The following is a 20,441-nucleotide window of genomic DNA, read 5'->3' on the forward strand; positions in this document are numbered from 1 at the left end:
GTACATGAGACGACAGATGTTATCTCCGTCGTGACCGCTGAAGACAGAGCCGAGATGGCTCCGGAGAGTCGTGTCTAGTATAAACAAGGTTTTGGTTGAACACAACGTCTATCATATAAAATATTTTATAAAGCGTCCATCATAAAAAAAAAAATGAAGAAAGAAGGTGGCATCCAAAGGAGATGCGCGAGCAGTTTTAATTGGCGCATCTGTATGTAGCTGCCATCGCAGGTGAGGGTAAACCGCTATTAAGAACGGAAAAGATACAGAATTAGATAGAGAAATAAAAATGAAATGTGGGAAACAGAGAGGCGTATCTTTCTATTCTATTTCCCCTCCACTTAGTTATCGTATAAACAGCGAAAGTTCCATCCAAGTCTAAACGAGCACACGCCAATGCGAAACACTGCGCAAATATTCGTTGAGTTGAGTTGAGTTGAGTTGTTGTAGGCTACTGGTGGGATTAGCCTTGCAGTTGCTGCCGGCAATTGCTCCACCGTAGCGACAATTAAAATAAGTAAATCACATAATCAGACACAGACCTCACAAAATACAAATGGTCACTCCTCAGTTCACCATGTGGAGGCCAAATCTGTGTCCTCTAGGTAATTTAAAAGAAGGCGAGAGACCTACTTCGTACACAACCGGCTCCCGCGCGGGAAAACAATGTCTTGAAAAGAGCTGTGAGGAACTCCTGCCTTCTTGAGGGACCCGAATAACACCCTCCTTTCCGCGTTATACACAGTACAGCACATTAGGTAATGTTCTATGTCACCGCACACACCACACGTTGAACATAATGGTGATAACGCCAGGCCAGTCTTATACATCCACGCAGGGGTTCGAGCAGAGCCCGTGCGAATGCGGAGCAGTAAGGTGGCTTGGTTTCTTTTGAGGCCCTTGATCACACATGGCTTGTGAGGTGAGCTCCACAAAGAACTGAGGTGGCACAACACTGCTTCTCTGAAGAGTCTGTTGTCGTCTTGAGGCACTCTCCTCAATGGATTTCCAGACAGCGCTCTATGGGCGAGGCTGTCCGCCATCTCGTTGCCTATGATACCTGTGTGCGAGGGCACCCATTGGAAACGTATGGAGAAGCCTTTGATATGGAGATTGTGCACCGAGCGTAGGGAGCTAAGACATAAGGCATCAGTAGGGAACCCGTGCTCTAACCTTTGAAGGGCAGATTTTGAATCTGTAAGAATAACAACAGGTTGAGGCGTACAAAACCGTAGTTTCTTTAGAGCTGCCTCAATGGCAACGCTTTCGGCCGTTGTGGAGGACACGACTGCAGTGAAGCGAACAGACCAATCATACTTCAAAGAGGGAATGTGAAAAGCAGCTGCACTAGATCATATTCAGAACATCTTGAGTCTGAATATGCACGTCATCTTCAAATCTTTACTGATGGCAAATATTCGTCTCTCGCGTTTTCTTCTCGATGATTGCAGGCTTGCTTTTTGCCTTCTTCACGTTAGGTAAAAATTGTTTCATTGTATGGAAATAAAAAAAAAAATGTTCAAGTGCTCTGTGCTGCAGTTGCTTCCGGATCAGGTCGAAGTAATTACGGCTCGTACCTACGCGTTCACCGTGCTCGTACGCGTTGTTCGAGCGTAACAAAAATTGCAATGGGAACGGTTAAAATGAAAAAAAAAAAAACATTTGAAAGGAGGGGCTTTCTAAAAAGCAACGCAGAACAACCACTATAGTGTCTCGGCCTTACAAATATTGGTAGCGACATCTTCAAGAAAGTACGAATAACGCGTTCTCTGTGGGAGGGACTAAAAGCGAAACTACGCGGGTGCTTGCCGGCGCGCGACAGCTCTCGCCCGCGTGCCTGTGCGCATGCGCAGATGGTGTTGGACAGATCATACGCGTCGAAGCCCGGCGCGAGCACAGGTATCTTCCCCAGGCAAATGGCGGTGCTCTGGCTGCCTCAAAAAAAAAAAAAAAAAATAAGAAAGAAAGAAAACGAAACGATGTCTATACGGTACCGACGCGAAAATAGTGGGCCAAGTGGGCGCGGGCTACCGCGCGGCATGCAGGTTGAAACCGTCGTTTCCTCGCGACGCGCGGCGAGGGAAAAATGCGCATGCGCGAACTTTCGCGCGCCGTCAAGCTTTGTACGTGTAGTGTGGACTAAACCATTCGAACAACGAGCCTGTAATAAAAATCTGCATGACACTGAATTGCATTTCACCAGCAGGTCGACTCAGTAGAGACGCTGCAGCATTCGAGGCCGAAGCGCCGTACTTTACGAATAAAGTTATAGTCATCATGAGAATTTGTGCGAGGGAGGCTCCTTCCCAAAGTGTACGTTTCAAGAAATTAGAACAAAAGTCTCAGCTTATACGCGCATTTTTACACTGCATTTTTGCAGTGTTTCGCGTACTTTCACTTCCTTGCGGTAGCGCGCGCGCGCGCGCGTGTGTGTGTGTGTGTGTGTGTGTGCAAGAATGTCAGTTTACTCTATCGTTGACCTTCCTTATCTCGCGCGCAGAAAATCGCAAGTATTGCGTGATATAGTTTGCTGTTCACTGGTGTCTTTCCGTGTTTTCAGTGCTTTTAGTATTGCCTGCCCTGTGGAGTAGCCGGCGCCAACAGAGGTACCAGGCCCTCGTTTAAATTTCGTACTGATACAAAATTTGCCACAACCCTGCAAGACGAGCGGCGATTCAAAACCAGCGAAAATTTAATCCGCTTCCCCGCGTCTCTGGTGAAACTGCATTCAGTTGTCACCCGTAGTATGCGTATACGTGCAATTTTTTTAGACCGTTTCAGGCGTTCAAAATGAGCCACGGACTTGTCCGGCCATAAACCTCCCCGAGAGAAGTCGTAACGTAGAGCAACAACGTGGCCTCAACATGCGACGTTGACGAAAATATTTTTCTGTGATGTTAGAAAGAAACAATTAATTCGAAATAAGTTGAATCCGAATAAGTTGAAGCGAATCGCAAGTTACTAAGGTAATGGAGAATACCTTAGTAACTTGCGATTCGCTGATGATATTGCCTTGCTTAGTAACTCAGGGGACCAACTGCAATGCATGCTCACTGACCTGGAGAGGCAATGCCGAAGGGTGGGTCTAAAAATTAATCTGCAGAAAACTAAAGTAATGTTTAACAGTCTCGGAAGGGAACAGCAGTTTACAATAGGTAGTGGGGCACTGGAAGTGGTAAGGGAATACATCTACTTAGGACAGGTAGTGACTGCGGATCCGGATCATGAGACTGAAATAATCAGAAGAATAAGAATGGGCTGGGGTGCGTTTGGCAGGCATTCTCAGATCATGAACAGCAGGTTGCCATTATCCCTCAAGAGGAAAGTGTGTAACAGCTGTGTCTTACCAGTACTCACGTACGGGGCAGAAACCTGGAGGCTTACGAAAAGGGTTCTACTTAAATTGAGGACGACGCAACGAGCTATGGAAAGAAGAATGATAGGTGTAACGTTAAGGGATAAGAAAAGAGCAGATTGGGTGAGGGAACAAACGCGAGTTAATGATATCTTAGTTGACATCAAGAAAAAGAAATGGGCATGGGCAGGACATGTAATGAGGAGGGAAGATAACCGCTGGTCATTAAGAGTTACGGAATGGATTCCAAGGGAAGGAAAGCGTAGCAGAGGGCGGCAGAAAGTTAGGTGGGCGGATGAGATTAAGAAGTTTGCAGGGACAACATGGCCACAATTAGTACATGACCGGGGTAGTTGGAGAAGTATGGGAGAGGCCTTTGCCCTGCAGTGGGCATAACCAGGCTGATGATGATGATGATGATGATGATGATGAAAAAGAAAAAAATAAACCACACCTGGTTTGCTAAGGATGTTCGTCGCGTGACTCCGTGAGCGAAGGTGTGCGCGAGCGAATACCATTAAGGCCGCTAAGCGCGCACTCGTATGGAAGCGCGCAGCGCGTGAAAAAACAAAAACAAAACAGCAACGAAGGAAAGAAAGAGAGACAGAGAGAGAGAGAGGGAGAAAAAGAGAAGTGATTGAGAACCGCAAGACAATGTGCGGTGCGGGCTTGCTGCTTCGTGGCGCGGTAACGTTCCTTCCTCGGAAATAATGGCCAGTTAGACGGCGCGCGCGTTCCCAGCACCTGACGCCGTTCTCATGTGTATAACGCCGAGGAAAGCGCGCGTTCGGTTTGCGCTTCTCTTTCGCATTAAAACCGTGCAGTGCTGGGAAAGCTACGGCGAATTTCGGAACGAACTCGCGCGCAGTCTCGTTGCCTGTAGACTTCCAAATAGACAGCTTCGACTGCTCGCAAACTTGTCCTCTGCGATTACAGGAAGCCTGTAGATTGGCTGCCAAGAAAAGCAGCCGAAAAAATCGCCGCCCAAGCACTCCGTACGGATGGTTAACTAGCGAAGCTGAAACGTGCGGCGCCGGTGTTTATCACTGGGTTAATCCCGACGGTTCGTTAAACGACGGCTTGGTACGCTGCCGGATCCTCGATACGCAGTTGCTGCTTGCGCTCGGCTGCACGAGCTTGTCCTTGTGCCCCGGCTACAGCATCAGCACGGCGTAGACGAGCTCGTTCCCGGTTGTGCTCGCGGTGTTGCTGGTCGAAAGCTGCCTGCTCCTCAGGAGTACGTATGACGCGCGGCCTACCCATTTTGGAGCCGAAGAGAAAGTGCTGCGCGCGCTCTCGGCTGCGACGGAGAGCAATGACGTCAGTACTGGCGCAGTCAGTCGCGCGCCTCTTTCTCTTCTCTTTCTTTTTCGCGCATGCGCATGGGGTTGCGCCAGATGAGTTTTCAGCGTGCAGACGACAGACGGACGGACGGACGAATCGGATAGCCATATACAGCTTTGCTGTAAATGTTTATGCCCTTTGATATCTTGTGGTATGTCGATTTCCATATCGACTGTTCTCGGTAGTGTGTCGGAACGTAACGAAAAAAAAGGAAGAACTGAAAAAAAAAAGACGACTTTTTTGACCAGAACGAAAACGCAATCGAAACGTTATTTATAATTTTGTTTCGCAGTGAAATCGGAATACTTTTTATCGGGTTTTAGTTCAAAGGAAGAGTCAGCAATACGAAACAACCGATGTCAGGCAACGTCAGCGTTAGCGCGGATCTCAACTCAGGCAGGGATAGTGCGAGCGATAGCCGATCGAGCGCTCCGCTAGCATAAGCTTGCCGCTCGGCGCGCTAGCAGATCGGCATCGTAGCAAAACCCAGGATTTGCGCGCTGCAGAGCTTATCGTTGCGTTTTCTACGAGTACAAAACTTTGTTACCAAAGCTCTATCGTTCGTTTGTGTTCGTTTTATCGGAACAGCGGTCTCACATTTCGGCGAGTGCTGCTTCTGAGATCACGCTCAGTGACTTGACTCAAGGCACTGAGAGTGATCTCAGAATTCATAATTTGTTTATCGAGAAAAGTAAATGCTATGTTTTTATCGTTACGTTGCTTCGAAATTTTCTGCAGGGAGCCAATAGCGTTATGAACCGTTACGGCTGATTTTTCGTTGTTGTTGTTCCGAAGCAGAACTGGAGCGGACTTTTTTCAGTGGAATGGAACTAAATCTCCAAAGAAAAGCATTTCGCTCAGACACCCTGTTTCTCGGGCTCATGTATAAAGATTTACAACCAGGCGATAATCTATGCACTTCAAATAATAAGCCGTGCAGCGCAGGCGAAGCTGCGAACATTAAAAAATAAAGAAATTAATGCGGTTTATAGATTTTATATAGACTTACGACCGACCGCTTCGCCTTCTTGACTCTTGTATGTGGTATAGAGGGTCCGCAGATTGTCTACAGAGAAAACTCGTTAACAAATTTATCCCCTTTGGTCCCTTGTGGTCTATGGACTTGTATACAGAATGTTTTCAGACCTTTATGAAGTGAGTTTACTAGATATGAAAATACCAAGCAGACTTTATTGCGGTGAAGACTTTTGCGTTTAACTGTATAAAGTGTAGAGAATCTGCACCTCTCTGACAGGTCATCTTCACGTTTTACATTTCTTAAGTTTCTCTTAGCCTAGATATATTTAGATTGATTGTTTGGAGATAGTTGGTAGGCTCGGTGACGTAGGCGACAGATAGTCGAACGTTCATTGTATCCGCGCTTATGGGTGTCGCATACGTCTAGGCTACTGCTCATGAGTTGGTAGCTTAGTGGCGACGGCATTGCGCTCTTGAGCACGACGTCCCGAGTTCTATTTCCAAAGGGGGCGTGTGCATTTTTATACATTGTTCCTCTTTAGCGCTTTATCCATGGGGGTCGAACCATTGTGAACCGTGATCAACCACACTCCGGCGGCGACTGCGTCTGGCGCGGCCGCGAGAGCCGTATCTTGAAAGTGATCTGCGGTGACGACAGCGAGCGTCGACAGCGAGCGGCGAGCGTCGAAGTTGTCACGTGACAGCTTCGTGTGCTCTGCGTTCTCGCCGCGCAGCTCGCGTTGAAGCGAGAGGTAGCACGAAAGTGAATTCGCTCGCTGCTTCGGGCGCCATCTTGAAAGCGGTCGTCTTACAGGGTGGACGGACCGTTTTCTCGTTGGATAAGCGTAGAAATGCTTACGCATTTAATAACTTGCTTTGTCTGCTTCGCGCACTTTGGATGGTTGAACGGGTGGCGTTCTCGAGCGACAAACCCGGGGTGGCAAAAACGGGAGAGGCTGACAAAAGTAAGAAGGGGCGAAATTCGCAAAGCTTTACATTCGTAACTGATTTGTGCCATTGGCGGATTGGCTTCGATTATGATAGGTCCACGATTAAGTTTGGCTGATATTTTCTCTTACGAACAGTACCAGCGCAATGCGCACGAGCCAAGAACTATATAGGAGCGGTAGAGGAAGTGCACGTGCCGGAGAAGAGATAGTGGGGGTGACTGATAGGATGGCGCGGGTGACGACAGTCGCTCGCGTTGTCACGTCGCGAATATCACGTGACGCCTTTGCCTCTCCGGTCTTAGCGTGGTGTGGAAAATCTGGATATCACGCTGCATATTAGTGTGATACCTGATTTTAGAGCCAAGTTCTTAGGTGTCGGTTCCTGCTTTGAGCGTCGGCGTGCCTTGGCGACGTATCCGAGCGAACGAACTCAGCCTTGGAAGATGAAAGAGCGAACGCGGAGCGGAGCGCAGGATGAAATACGGCGAGAGCGGAGAGAGAGCGAGGAGGAAAGCGGAGGAGGAGGGTGCAGTGACAGAATGAGGAGGAAAGCGGAGGAAGCCGCCTCGGAGCACCACCAGATGACGCTCGCGTCCGCGGCAGTCGCGACACCGGCCGTGCGGTGGAAAGACAAAAAAAAAAAGAACCAGAAAGCTTGCCTTCGGGCATAGCGTTCGCCGCAAGCGTTTCCCGGTTAAGATTACAGTTGCATAAGCTGCAGCTGCCGCGAAGCGGCAGCTGTGTGGCCAGTCTATATATAGCGCCGTGCGTCGTGGCTCTGCCAGTCGGTGCGGTGATCGGTGCGATGCCTCAATATATCGCAAAATTAAAATGCGTGTTCAGTTGCGTTCAAATTTATGCGCTTATCGCTCGGCGCAGGAAGCGCCTGCTGTATCAATTTCTTTTTTTCAGCGTTGGTGCCGATTCGAATAAGAATTTGGAGTAGTAGCTTAGCGCGAATAAAACCACGGACACAAGGAAGACAGACACGGACCAGCGCCAAGCGCAGAATTGTTCGTAAGAAGAAAAAGATAAGGCAATCAAGATGCTGAACATGCATGCTATTGCGGAATGTTGCCGGCGAATGCCAAAGAGCCCTTGCAAACGGTAGGCCTTGTGAATTAGGCTCACAACTTTCCCTGCATCAAAGGATAGTAGGATCACTTCAGAAAGCTACCGCAGATTTTGACTATCATATACAATAGCTTCCGTCGCGTTTTTTTAAAACTCCATCTTTCGCAGCGCAGCATGGTTTTGGAGAGGAACCATATAGCCGGAACGGTCGTTGTCGTCCCGGATAATCTGTTTACACTGCAGCTTTAAACTCGTTTTATTTGCCATTATCCATCCAAGTGCGACACATTGCTTCGCCATGCAATCACGCGAAGTAGTTCGCCAGCCGTTCAAGTGCTTTGCATTGAAGTATAGCGGATTATTACGGGCTTTGTTTCTTATTGCTTTCTACATGGGTTCGGCCACGAGCGCGGCGGTAACAGTCTGGGACCTTCGTTGGGCGTCTGTTTGCGTGCTTGGGCGGCATCGTTTTGGCTCCGTTTATGAGGGGAACGCCTTTGATTCTCCGCCTTTAAGTTCGCTTTAGTTAACGATTGCCGGCCGATTTAAGAGCGCGCCCATTAAGCGGGAGCTCCGCTCTAAGTGGCGTGATTCGATTCTCTTTTCTCTTTCTCCCCCCCCCCCTCCCCCCGCAACTTGCCGATGGAAAGTGATTGGGGCGTGATTATAATGGCTCGTCTTCTTTTGAAGATGCGTGCAGTTTATGCAGTATTTTGAAGAATGGGTTACTAAAATTGCGATCATGGAATCGTCGCAAACATATTGCGCGGAGGCAAATTTGAAACACAAACAAATGATGCAAAGCGTGTATAAATGGTGTTGGAATGGGGACGCGCGTTCTATGAAGACGCGAACGTATACATTGTTTATCTTGCTAATAAAGCGTGACGTGCTTATCCTGAAATTGCAAGTACAGAACGACAGGCATAAGTGGATGATGGCGGTTTCTCTTCTCCGACGTTTAATATACCATGAATCCTATCTCACTATGCCAAACCTAGTGAGTGGCGTTGGTGCATTTATTTGAGACAAATACGTTGTATCTCTGTAGCAAAATGGTGGCGGTTAACGTGAGATTACTCCTGGTTAGGTGACGGTGTTTTAATAATTTATTCTTTACTGATTTATTTGCAATGCGTTTATTTTCGTCCTCACATACATCCAATTGGGCCGAAACAGATGACAAACCAACATAAAGTATGAAGAGAGCTTTATCCTTCAATGATTTCACTCGTCTTTCTAATGAGTTTCTTAAGAATCTTTTGAAAGTTTCTTATGAGTTTCTTTTAGAACCCAATTGGCCCGCGGAAAACATGATCACTTCAGTGTTTTCGAAAATTTTACGCTAACCTTACTTCTTTCTGACAAACTCTTTGAGCGAAAAAAGAAAAAGAAAACATGCTGCAGGTAGCCAAATTTCTCCCGAGTTTCGGCGACTAATTTGAGTTGACATTATACCAAAAAAACTGCCGGTTAACGTCGCGCTAATCGAGCAAGTGCATTTTATGCTACTTAAGTTCTCGATTGTTCGCTTTCAGCCCGTAAAAAAAATTAATTGAATCAGGAGAATAATTCCACTTTAACATATTGACGTCAGGTCTCCTTTTAAAACCGAAAGACTTCGACAGATAAAAGAGAGAGAGAGAGAGAGAAAGAGAGAGAAAAAAATGGTTAGAGCTTCACGCGCTCGTAAATCGTAGTTAACTCGTGCCTTCCTTTCGACGTTTTACACTCAGCGTGGTACAAGACGTGCTCCAGGTCTCCGGCCGCTCGTCCTCCGTATCTCCGGGCCGGAATAACCGTAGAGTCTCAATCATATTATAGCTGGCAGCTGGCCGGCCAGGACGAGATACGACGCGCTGCGCAAGCATGTCTCAACGAATCACATCTCAGCGCAGAGCTAGGGTGGCTATAGTATAGTACGCTGCACTCGCATGCTTTCGTGCATTGAACGCTTCGCTACGTGCTAGGACCCGCCGTTAAGGTTGAGGCTGCGCAGGGGACCAGCCGTTAAGGTTAAGGCTGTGCAGTAAATTATGTCTGCATGATATTGCAGTGTACGTGTACGTGGCTAGAGTTCCATGTATTTTTTTTCGTCTCCGTGCGTCAACAATAAAAAAAAAGGGGGGGGGGGGGAGCGTGATCCGATCGCGGAGATAGTGCAATAGCGGGCCGACCCGCGGTGGAGGTGAAGCAGGCTTCAAGCACTCCGAGAACAATAATAACAGTGATAATAATAAATGAGATAAATCAACCATTATGCGTTCTTTCAAGTCGGTGGGTACACTGTAATCTTTGTGAACGGCACATGGACTCACTAGCAGGAGGTGTTGGCCTAAGACGCAAAGTAACAAAATTGTATGTACGACCGTACACCCTTGGCTCGCAAGACGACAATACCACCGACTGCGAAATGTCGGCGCCGTGCACGTGAAAGATGGAATTATAATGTCCACTGTATATATATATATATATATATATATATATATATATATATATATATATATATATATATATATATATATATCCAATCACACCCTAGTGCGATATTGAGTTCATGACCACGAACTTTACGTGCGTTAGCCGCGATGACACTACCCCTGTGTTCATCCTTGGAGACTTCAATGTGGATATATCAAAGCTAGACAAGATATGGTTCCCTCGGTTTGCACTGAAATAAGTTTGGTTTGGAGCGCCGCACCAATCCAAATCACTCATATATTCAACAGCGATTGTGTGTATATCTAAATTTAGTCAATAATCTGTCTTAAGGTTGTAACCGAACCAATCAGCGCGTAGTAGTACCAAATTGTATGTCACAATAATCACGAAGCTATTGTCACTACCATTACCAAGTGGTCAAAATAAATACATGTACCCTTGGCTGACCCCGTGTGATGTGCTACAACTTCGCTTTCATCTACCTGCACAGATTGGAATGGCGCCTCAATTTTTCTTTTACAGCGAAGCTGTTCGCCTCTAATTGATCAGGGTTTTTTGTGGCGTGCTCACCCCCCCCCGCCCCTAATAAAAAACAAAAAAAAAAAAACGGCAGCTGGAAAAGTGGTTTGTGTTTGAGTTTCTGCGTAACAGAATTACGTTTTCTCGTACATTCGAATAACAATCCGAAGCTATCATGTCTGCAGCCTGGGTGTAAGTCGTAGCTTGCGCATTTTCTACGTAATTCACGCTTGAAAATTAACTTAGTTCAGTAAGGCACTTGCACTTTACGCGTGGCCTAGAATAATGAGGATGTATGCTGCGCTTCCGCACACGTGCGTGCGCCTAACGTACGTCGGTTGTGGTGATGGTGCTTGTGTAACGTCGTCCAACGTCGGTTGGGGTGGTGGTACTTGTCTAACGTCCGCGCCAGCTTCGCTGCACATTGACTTTCGCAGGGTGGAATAGAGGCGTACTTTTATTGCGAAAGCAATACTGCTCTCACTTTCGGCCCATCGGTGGTCGTGGCGCCTCCTTACACAGCTGCGTGTCACGTGACCGTGTGACGTCACGCCAGACCGAGAGACGGGGCCCCAGCTCGCGGCATCGATGGTGGAGGCGAAGCCTTGCGCGCCGCTGCTGCGGCGCTACCGAGAGAGGGCGCTCGCTGGTGTGACGTCACGCTAGAAGGATAAATGGGGCTACAGCTCGGCTCCTCGCAGTGGTCGGCGCACTGCCTTGCGCTATGTCGGATGATGTATAGCCATAAGTTTAACAAAGGGCAACCATGTCCACACCATCAGCCGAACCAAGGCGCAGCCAAGGGTATTGCTTTCGCAGTCTTCCAGGCTTAACCAAGCTAAGCCTTCAGCCCATTTTTTCCCCTAAATATTGGTGCCCAGAAAAAAGGAACATTTCTTACTTCACTGAGGGCGCTGTGACCCTTGATAGTACGTTTTTCCTGGGTACAAATGGTCTGAACGTTTGCTCAACGCAAAAAAAGAAGTAATGTCGAAATTGCTATATCAGTGCTCCTTTAATGATGAATGCATACGACGGATGGCTCCACCGGTGACTGCTCCGCCGACAATAATTCCCTGCTTCGTCCTGCTGGGAAGATCATCCACGAGACGGACGAGGCTAGCAGACGACAGAGCCGGTGTGCATTTCTGGACATTGTTGAAATTCCGCCATATTGTCGAATATGCCACATTGTCAGCTTTGACTGGCTCAAAGGGCTTCTACGGCCTATCTTATTGGTTCAAAACGCCACCGTGACGGAGGAAAATTGGAATTTCATAAAGCAAAAGCAAGGACGTTGGCCAGAGCTAGTAGACTCGGACCTATTACTCTGCGTAGGTGAGAAAAAGAATAGGGACAGAAAAGAGCGATCAAAGATGATGAGCAGGAGAGAAGAAGGGATGTGCATATGCACAGACAATAAGCACGTAAAAATGTGGCTTCCTTGAAGTCTAGAACCTTGTTGGGGCTCTCCAAGTCATCCACAAGAGTCCTTGTACCTTCATAGCGGCAGGAGACAACACATTAGCTCACCCGCGGAAAAAAAACGGTCTGCTTTCTACTCCAAATTATCCGCCAATGCTGGCGGCGGACTGTTTGTAGACTAAAATATTCTTCCACCGTGGTCGCTCATAAACGATTGTTGGGCACGATGGTTATTGTTTTATCCGAATTGGAGGCGACGAGTGCTCGTTTCTCAAAAAAAAAAAAGAAAGAAAAGAACGGTCTCGTTGGAGAAGTGATGGTGCTTGTTGCCAGACGCAGAAAACATTCTATAAGCTAAACTCGTAGTGTTCGACTGCCATAATTTCTATGAGAGAGATAGCAAGGTTACTTTCCATCCGTTGCGCGTTGACGAAGAGATTCTACCAACGGCAGCCCGGAACCTGTAGTCATGTGACGCGCCGTGGAGGAGGAAAAAAGAAATCGTGTTTATTCCGTCATCTGCCATAAAGCGTTTCCGTAGGCATCGTCAGTGTCTCCCTCAGCATCGTCTATCACTCGAGATGATGGATGTAGTGGGGCTGCTCGAACTTTGTTTTCCACGCCTTTGTCTCTTTGTCGGCAGTGACACGTCAGCAAGGCTGGAGGAAGGCGCCAGGCTACAGAGCATCGCATGCGGACGCCGGTTTGAGCGCAAAGGGCTGGTGGCTCCTACACTCGCGCGATCAAAGGGAAATAAGGAACGCTTTGAGGAACAAAGGAGCTTTGCATCTCGAGGTGGGGAGGGGGGAGGACGTGTGGAAGAACGGGCGAATTCTTAAGTGGATTGAAATGCCGCTTCGAATTTGTCAGGAAGGCGGGGTTGGATAGATAGATAGATAGATAGATAGATAGATAGATAGATAGATAGATAGATAGATAGATAGATAGATAGATAGATAGATAGATAGATAGATAGATAGATAGATAGAAGAGCAAGAGAGAAGGTTCCTGCAGAGCAAAGTGGCATTAGCATTTTGCTTCATAGCCAAGGAAACGTGGCTGTTCTTGTTGTACGGCGATTTCTTACCCAGCCGGCGCTGCGTTGTTTTGCTTACATTTCTTTTATTTTGCCAGCCTGGACGATCGGCAGGCGTATTTTTTTGAAAGCAGAATGATGTAGAAACGGGAATGCCAGGAATTTTGACGGCTTTTCGCGCTTCTTTGAAGAAGGTGGGGGCGTTCCGCGTAAACGCCCGTCTTAAGTATTTCTTACTTTCTTTTTGCCGTTTAAGCTCTGAGCGACTTCATACGATGCGAAGCTCGTGTTTGGGTGTTTTGATGACGTTTATTTAGGTGCGATATTTAAGTAAGATAATTCATGTCGGCACACTTATGCATGAGCATGCCAACGCAGGACGGCTGTTATGGCTAAGAATTTCGAGTTATACCTGAAAAAGACAGTAAAGGACGACGCTACATATAAAGTTAGACAGGCTTTCTTTCTTTTAAATGCGTAAGCATTTCTACGCATGCTCAACGAGAACCCCGTCCGTCTGTCACGTAAGAGGACTCATACACCCGTAAACAAGCAAAAAGTGCATTGACTCATACCGCCTTAAGGCAGTGGCTACAAGCGCTCAGCAAAGTGAAGGGACCAGTACATGCATTCATTATAATCACCCATACAACTTACAGAACTGCATATCTTTCAATAATGAACAAGCTCTAAACAAGCATCGGTGGGGGTCGTAGTCGAAGATTTGGTGGTCGTAGTCGTAGGGATAAACTTGACTCTTCGTCGGGACTTAGGCGAGCAGGGTTTATTTACATTATTTGCAGTTGAACATGGGATACATCGACAGTCTATCGTGACTGCCTAATGGAGCCCGCAAGACAAAGTATACAGCAAACGAGCACACAGCTCACGAGTACATTACGAGCACGGCAACGAGCACGACGACGAGCACACTCTAGCAGCCGACAATCGCTGCTTAAAAGCACTCCGCTCGACGGCATAGGTCGACGTCATCGATCGACGTCACCGTAGACCAGCCGCCTCTCCGCGGGACGGTTTACACACACATACACGCACACAAGTGCATGGCCCGGAGCCGACGTCAGAGGGGCTTCGTAGAACTCGGAGCCGACCCGGGTAGCGCGTCCGGGTAGCACATTGTCTTGCGTCTTGGTCGGCGCGTGGGAAGGAGCCCACGACGACGTTCCCGCGGCAACTCCCCCATCCGTAGCAGATCAGGCCCGCGTTGGGGCGTTTAGTAACAATAGTTGGCCCGCCGAACTCATTCCGTCACAACGGCGACGAGGCTAGAGCGTAACGGTGGCGGTTTCAGCACAAAGCCTGCTTCGTCAAACGCATCCTAGCTGAAGCGACGGAGAGTGAAGGACGTGCGTATTGTTCCCGACACAAAGTCGACTTAGTCACGCCGTGGCTAGAGGTTGGCGGCGGCGTTTCAAGATGAGGTTGCCACCGCTGGCGTAAATGGCTGGCAAACTTGCACTGCAGCTGGCCGTTCTTAACAACCGTCAATAAAGCATTCCATGCCCCCTTAGCAAATGTAGTGATGGTTTTGAAACAGCTTCGCTGGGCATTCAGGTTGATAAGGACAGATAAGAGTTGATTAGGCTCGGATCATGTCCGATAAGGTTGATGACGACCGATGAGGGTTGATAAGGGTTTGTACTGGTCGGATCAAGCTTCGTAACATTTATAATGACAGTGGGGCTGCGTGGCGACGAGCAAGCTACACAATGCTTACGCATACTTAGACAACTCCCGGAGGAGTTTCTGCGTGAATTTGTTTGTTTGTTTGGTACCTGCCGTTTGGTTCCTTTAGCGGGAGAAGGTTTATTGTGATTTGAAAAAAAGAATACGGGCCAGACTTTCTCAAATTTGCCCGCACCTAAATCGCGTCGCCGTTGCGAGAAATTTGACGCCAGTGGTACTAAACGTATTCCCCTCGTAAACTGATTTTGCATATCTCGGTGCTTGTTTCCAAACACGGGAGAGGCGATTTCGCAAATTTCTCAAAACACCAAGTGTGGCTTGCTATCGCAAGTAATGAAGAAAGCACCGCCACCAACTTATAGGGAGATCTTTTTCACAGAGCGCCCTGTAGGCGCGCTTTGTTGGCGGCTCAGGCGCTCGCCTAAAAGGGCTTTCGTGTTTGCCACCGTTCGCTCACGCTTTGCCCGCAAATCTTACTATTGTTATTATCGACCGGAATGAAAGCACGTTTCACGTGCTGACGTTTGCCCGATGTTTATAGTCTGCGTGCATGGCTCGGGTGGAACGGCTCGTCGCGGTATAGCTAATACCACATGCGCATTCGGTCTCCCGAATCTCCCCAGAAATCCGGTGGCCTCTTCGGGTTTGACTTTCTCGTCTCGCGTTATGCACGTTGAAGTTATGGTATTACGGTGAGGCCGAAGTTACGGTGTTCAGGCATGATTCGTTTCGCGGCGTTTATTGAATATTCGTAGCGGAAAGCTGACCGACCTTTCGTGTCACGTCCGTGTTGACAAATGTGGCTTTGAGTGATATTGAACGATGTTTGTTATGAACGTTAGAAGAGACGTGTCTACGAAAAACTGCGAAAGCATAGTATTCACCTTGTGTTGACGCAGGTATAGGTCTTGTATATACGCGTTCCCGTATGCGGTAATGTCCTCGAAGCTTTATCGGTTTACTACGGCAGCAGTGGAGAGCGACAGCTTTTCCATAAATCGCAGGTTACGGAGTAGTCGAACGCTGGAGGCTCCGTCGGCGGCAGGGGCACTGGTAGCGCCCTCTCGGGACACTTTCTGCAACCATTACCACATGCGTTACGTCATCGTTCTTGCAGAAGCCGACGAAATAAAAACGAATCCGCTATGCTTTCACGATTCTTGCCACCGACGTGTGCACCAGCAAGATAAGTGGGTCGCGGGTGTTGCAAATATGGCTCGGCGGACTCTAGTTGACGTTCTCGCCACAAGATGGCTCCTACCATTGGTACTTCTTAAAGCCCCTTAAACTTCGTCTGGTAGCGACACTCTCCTCCTCCGCCTTCACTCCTCCTCGTTTCTCCTCTATTTAACGCTCCTTCCTCGACCGTGGCGCCGCCTGCACTGCTCGAGCATAGCAACGGCGCCAGCATGCGCTCCTCGCCTATGCTCCTCACCACTCCTTAGACGCTTCTCGAGCAAAAATGGCGCTGATGCACGGCGCGGGGGACCACGTGATGTCATTGGGCCAATAGCGACGCGGCGTCGGCCTCGGCCAGAGCGCGCGAGGAGGAGGCGGCATTCTTCAAAGCGTGCCGCTACTTCACGAAGTTTAAGGGGCTTTAGTACTTCTCATGTCTGTCTCCTCGATGTACCGGTACTCCGTGAATGAGTCTCGTACGTTGACAGATAGACTAAAACTGTTTTGCATGGTAACTCTCGACTTTGGATAGCGTAAAAGTGCGTTCGTGACCTTCGTACGATTGCCACATGTACAGTTATGAAGAAACTGAGCTCAAGCTCCGCAATAGGGTGGTGCGCTCTGTGTGCGTAGTTACGTGAGTCTTGACCGTTGCGTCCAGCAGTTACAGTTCCCGTAATGCACGCCAAACATAATTAACTTCGTTAAAGAAGGCTTTCTGTGTTCTGTTTTTTTTCTTAAATCGCGCACAAAATTGTGAAGGCAGAAAAAAAAGGACTTCAGCGTCAACGGAAGGTTTGCATTAAGTTTACGTAATAACTTTTTGGAGATTTATGGGAATGATTCGAGTAGTTGACGCTCTATTGAATGTGTGCTGTTAGCGCAACTTCAGTCGCGAACAGAAAATAACTGACCAGAACGGCCGTCACGCGTACTTACGTTAAAGTGCGACACGTAATGGCCGTGTAACTCGTTTCTAAGCATGGAGTAAGTCTCAGGTGTACGTTTTGGGGGGCGCATTAAGCCTCTGTTAAAAATGTAGCTGAACCTTGAAACAGTGTACGACGCGTCGGAGTAGTTTCGTAATTGTTCGCTTTGTTTGTTAAGAGTTGCTCAGATATGCTAATGCTTTTGTCTCCTTTCTTTCCTGCTTCGTTTTCACTTTGCAGCAGCCGGGATCCACAGTGGTACTCGAGACCGACGATCACGGCGTAGTCCACGTGAAAGTTGTCGGTGAGTCTATTCGCCTTCTCCATGTGCCCCGGGGCTCTGTGTGAAAGCGTAAGAAAGAACGCATTTTAAACCCGTAACGCCCAAAAGCAGTTCCACATCACGCGGAATTAGAATGAATTGTTCACCTTTATGTAGTACCGTGGATAGTACATCTGCGCAAGAAATCAATGAAATGTTATCTGAGTTATAACTTCGTTAGTACCGTAAATAATTAATTAGTAATTGTTTTATTTTTTGCTTAACTGTGAACTGCTGACATCTGGTTCTAGTGTATCAAAACGCTACTATATATATAGGATATACAGTAAGTTACCTCGTACATAACTTAACATTTCGAGACAATAAATTCAACCTAGCTTATGTTGGATGCGTTGCGCATCACGAGGACCGCAAGAAGCTTTTAGCTGAGGAGACCAACTCTGATTTCCATTATGAAATGTAAGTGAAATGCAGAACTACTCTTGTTAGGCAACGAGGGGACCCATTTGAATAAATATATTGTTGCAGTTAAGAGAGAACTGAATACTATACTGACTGCACAAGGAGCAGCATTTGATCCACGGGCTGAATTTAAGAACTTGCTGAAAATATGGGGGGTGCACAAAAGAAAAAAAAAATGAAGGACGAAGTTTGCATGTCTGTAAATCTGCACCAAGGACAGACGTCCCAGTTCTGTAATTTGAATCTATTAGGATATGTAGAGCGGATAAATTTGATGTACGAGTTAAATATGAATTTCCCATTTATTTTTGTACATCATTCAAAGAAGACATACATCCAGAAGGAGGTCTAGTAGTGAAGAAACTGTATGTGGGACCCTCAGTTAACACATACATATACCAAAGAAACATAACTATGCAATGACTCACCTATAACTGTGCATTATAATTACGCATTATTACTATACAATACATTATTTAGGTATATGTAACTATGCGATAACTCACAGCTTGCGTGAAATAGTGACAATGCCTCCAAGGGTACTGCAGATGTCTTACAAATTGGTGGTGTATTTCAGAATTGTGTATAACATATCAATTTCGTTCTCCTTGGATGTCTCAATACGTGCAGCTTAAAAAGTTGTCATATCGCGTCTATTGCTCAGTCACAGAGTTGTAAACGGTGTGCTTCAAATTTCCAACTCTCTTGCTATTTCTTTAGATTTCTGTAAAAAAAAATTCGATACCCAAAATAAAAGAAACCGTGTTCCTTGAAATTCACCAAACCTCGTCAAATTCTATGGAGCCGAAGCTGAAAGAAGGCTATTTCTCGGTTTCCTGGTATTTAAATACGAGCTCCTAAGACATGCTTCTTATTAACGCCTAATTTATTCCGGCATCTTCAAGGAAGGTAACGAAAAGAGCACGCGCCCGATTAGCATTAGCGGTGCGCTAGGGCGCGGTAGAGCTGGTTCGTGAGGCATAAAGAAAAATATCACAATTCATGTGCGATTCGTCGAGGACGCCAGCGCCGTTACAGGGATAAGGCCAACTAACGCAAAAAAAAAAAATGCTGACCTCATGACAGCGCAAAATAGCTCAACACCAAAAGCAGATGTGTTGAAAGACGCGTCGCAAACGTTGCCTAGCAACTGATTGCTTTATTTTAAAGTCGAACCTCGTGTATACATTTTACACATAAGTTCACGTTGGAGGGAAAGGGGGGGAGAGAATGGTATGAATATTACATTAGTGTATGTAGAGTAAAATTTATGGCTAGTGGTGGATTTCATGTAGACTATATAGATATTTTGTGGATTCCTCGTCAATTCTATTATAGCGATAGAGAAAACGTGTGGATGTATTGACCTGCGTATGGCGGCGTTCTACCAAGGCGTACGGTATGTAGATTACTGCTCACTCTTAATGGAAACACCTGGCTGGCGATTAAGACAGTGCATGTGGAAGTCTGGCGTTTTGTCGAAAGGAAAATAAATTGGCATCATGAGCATCACAGGCTGACGTGTACTTGTTAAAATGTAGTCGATATGCCTTTATTCGATAAGTAAGCTGTAATTGGTTACCTAACACCGGTAGGCAATATTTTTGATGACCGAGTGATTAAACGAATTTATTCAACAATAAATGAATAAAAAGGTTAAAGCTAAAAATTAAAAACACATTTCTAAAGTATGAAGAGCAATAAAATTGCACATGACGTCAGGGCTCAGGGGTTAAAAGATTTCACAAACGAGACCGCTCTTTATGAAACTAAGTTGTCTCGAGTATACTTTAAACGAAAACCATACTGTACGCTGCTTTCAATCCGAAGTCCTGCGTTGCGCGCTGTACTTAATCGTGCATCGTTTTCGCTGACGTTCGCACAGAATCACTGCTCGACGTTGGTTGTTTAATAAACCGCTTACTTTGCTGCTGACACGTATTCTAACGGAACGACTGCACAGCACGGTATCACACACACTGTATCAAATTTGTGCTTGTGCTGAATAACATTACTGGTTATCGTTGCTCCACAGACGAGCATCTCGTGATTGTCTGTCAACATTAGCATACACGCAGCCGCAAGAAATGGGCCCGTTTCGTTAATGGCTCCCGCGAACATTTCGTCCGCACACAGCAGCTTTCACTCCCAACCAATGCGCCTGTTACGATGGTACACGGGCATATCGTATTATGCGCGTGCGTATACGTATAATCCGAATGGTTGTCGTCGTCGTATGGCGGGTATAATCGGAAACGCAAACACGCAGTCGTGAATTTATTATGAACAATTTTTTTTTTCGTCGGTCCCGTGTGCTCTGCTTCGAGACGAGCTCTCGGGTGAAGTCAAAGCGCCGGCAAAAATGCATTACGCATGACGGCCGACATTCGCTTTGATGGCGACGCCAAAAAGTAAATTCAATAGAAATCCCGCTCTTGGCGGTGGCCTTGGATTGAACAAAAAAAATGCAAGTCACGCTAGGCAAGTCACGCTGCGATATGCAAATCAGATACCGCCTCAAATTTGGAAGCCAAATATTGGGACTTGAATCTAAAATGCGCAGAAATATAAATAAAGAAAAAAAGTAAGAAAAACCTCCCTAGGGCGATCTTTTCATCTCGGCTCTGTGTAAACTGAAGCAGCGCGAATGGCGAAAAAAAATATATAAGAGCCGCCATTACCGCGATTTTATCATCCGCGCGCTTTCCTTTCCAAGTCAAACATTTAACAAAATCAAATCACACTGTACGGCCCGTTT

At 46.9% G+C, this 20,441-nt stretch overlaps 1 protein-coding gene across 2 annotated transcripts in view; it reads left to right on the forward strand.

The window, feature by feature from the left end:
• The window catches only part of LOC126527708 (uncharacterized), a 418,438-nt gene that overhangs the window by 324,827 nt on the left and 73,170 nt on the right, over positions 1 to 20,441 (forward strand). For both annotated transcript variants that reach the window (XM_055068895.2, XM_050175573.3), the window contains one exon: positions 17,179 to 17,242. In XM_055068895.2, coding sequence (XP_054924870.2) covers positions 17,179 to 17,242 — 64 coding nt within the window. The remainder of the gene's footprint in view (positions 1 to 17,178; positions 17,243 to 20,441) is intronic.

Source organism: Dermacentor andersoni, chromosome 9, assembly GCF_023375885.2.
Source record: "Dermacentor andersoni chromosome 9, qqDerAnde1_hic_scaffold, whole genome shotgun sequence".
Classification (NCBI taxonomy): domain Eukaryota; kingdom Metazoa; phylum Arthropoda; class Arachnida; order Ixodida; family Ixodidae; genus Dermacentor; species Dermacentor andersoni.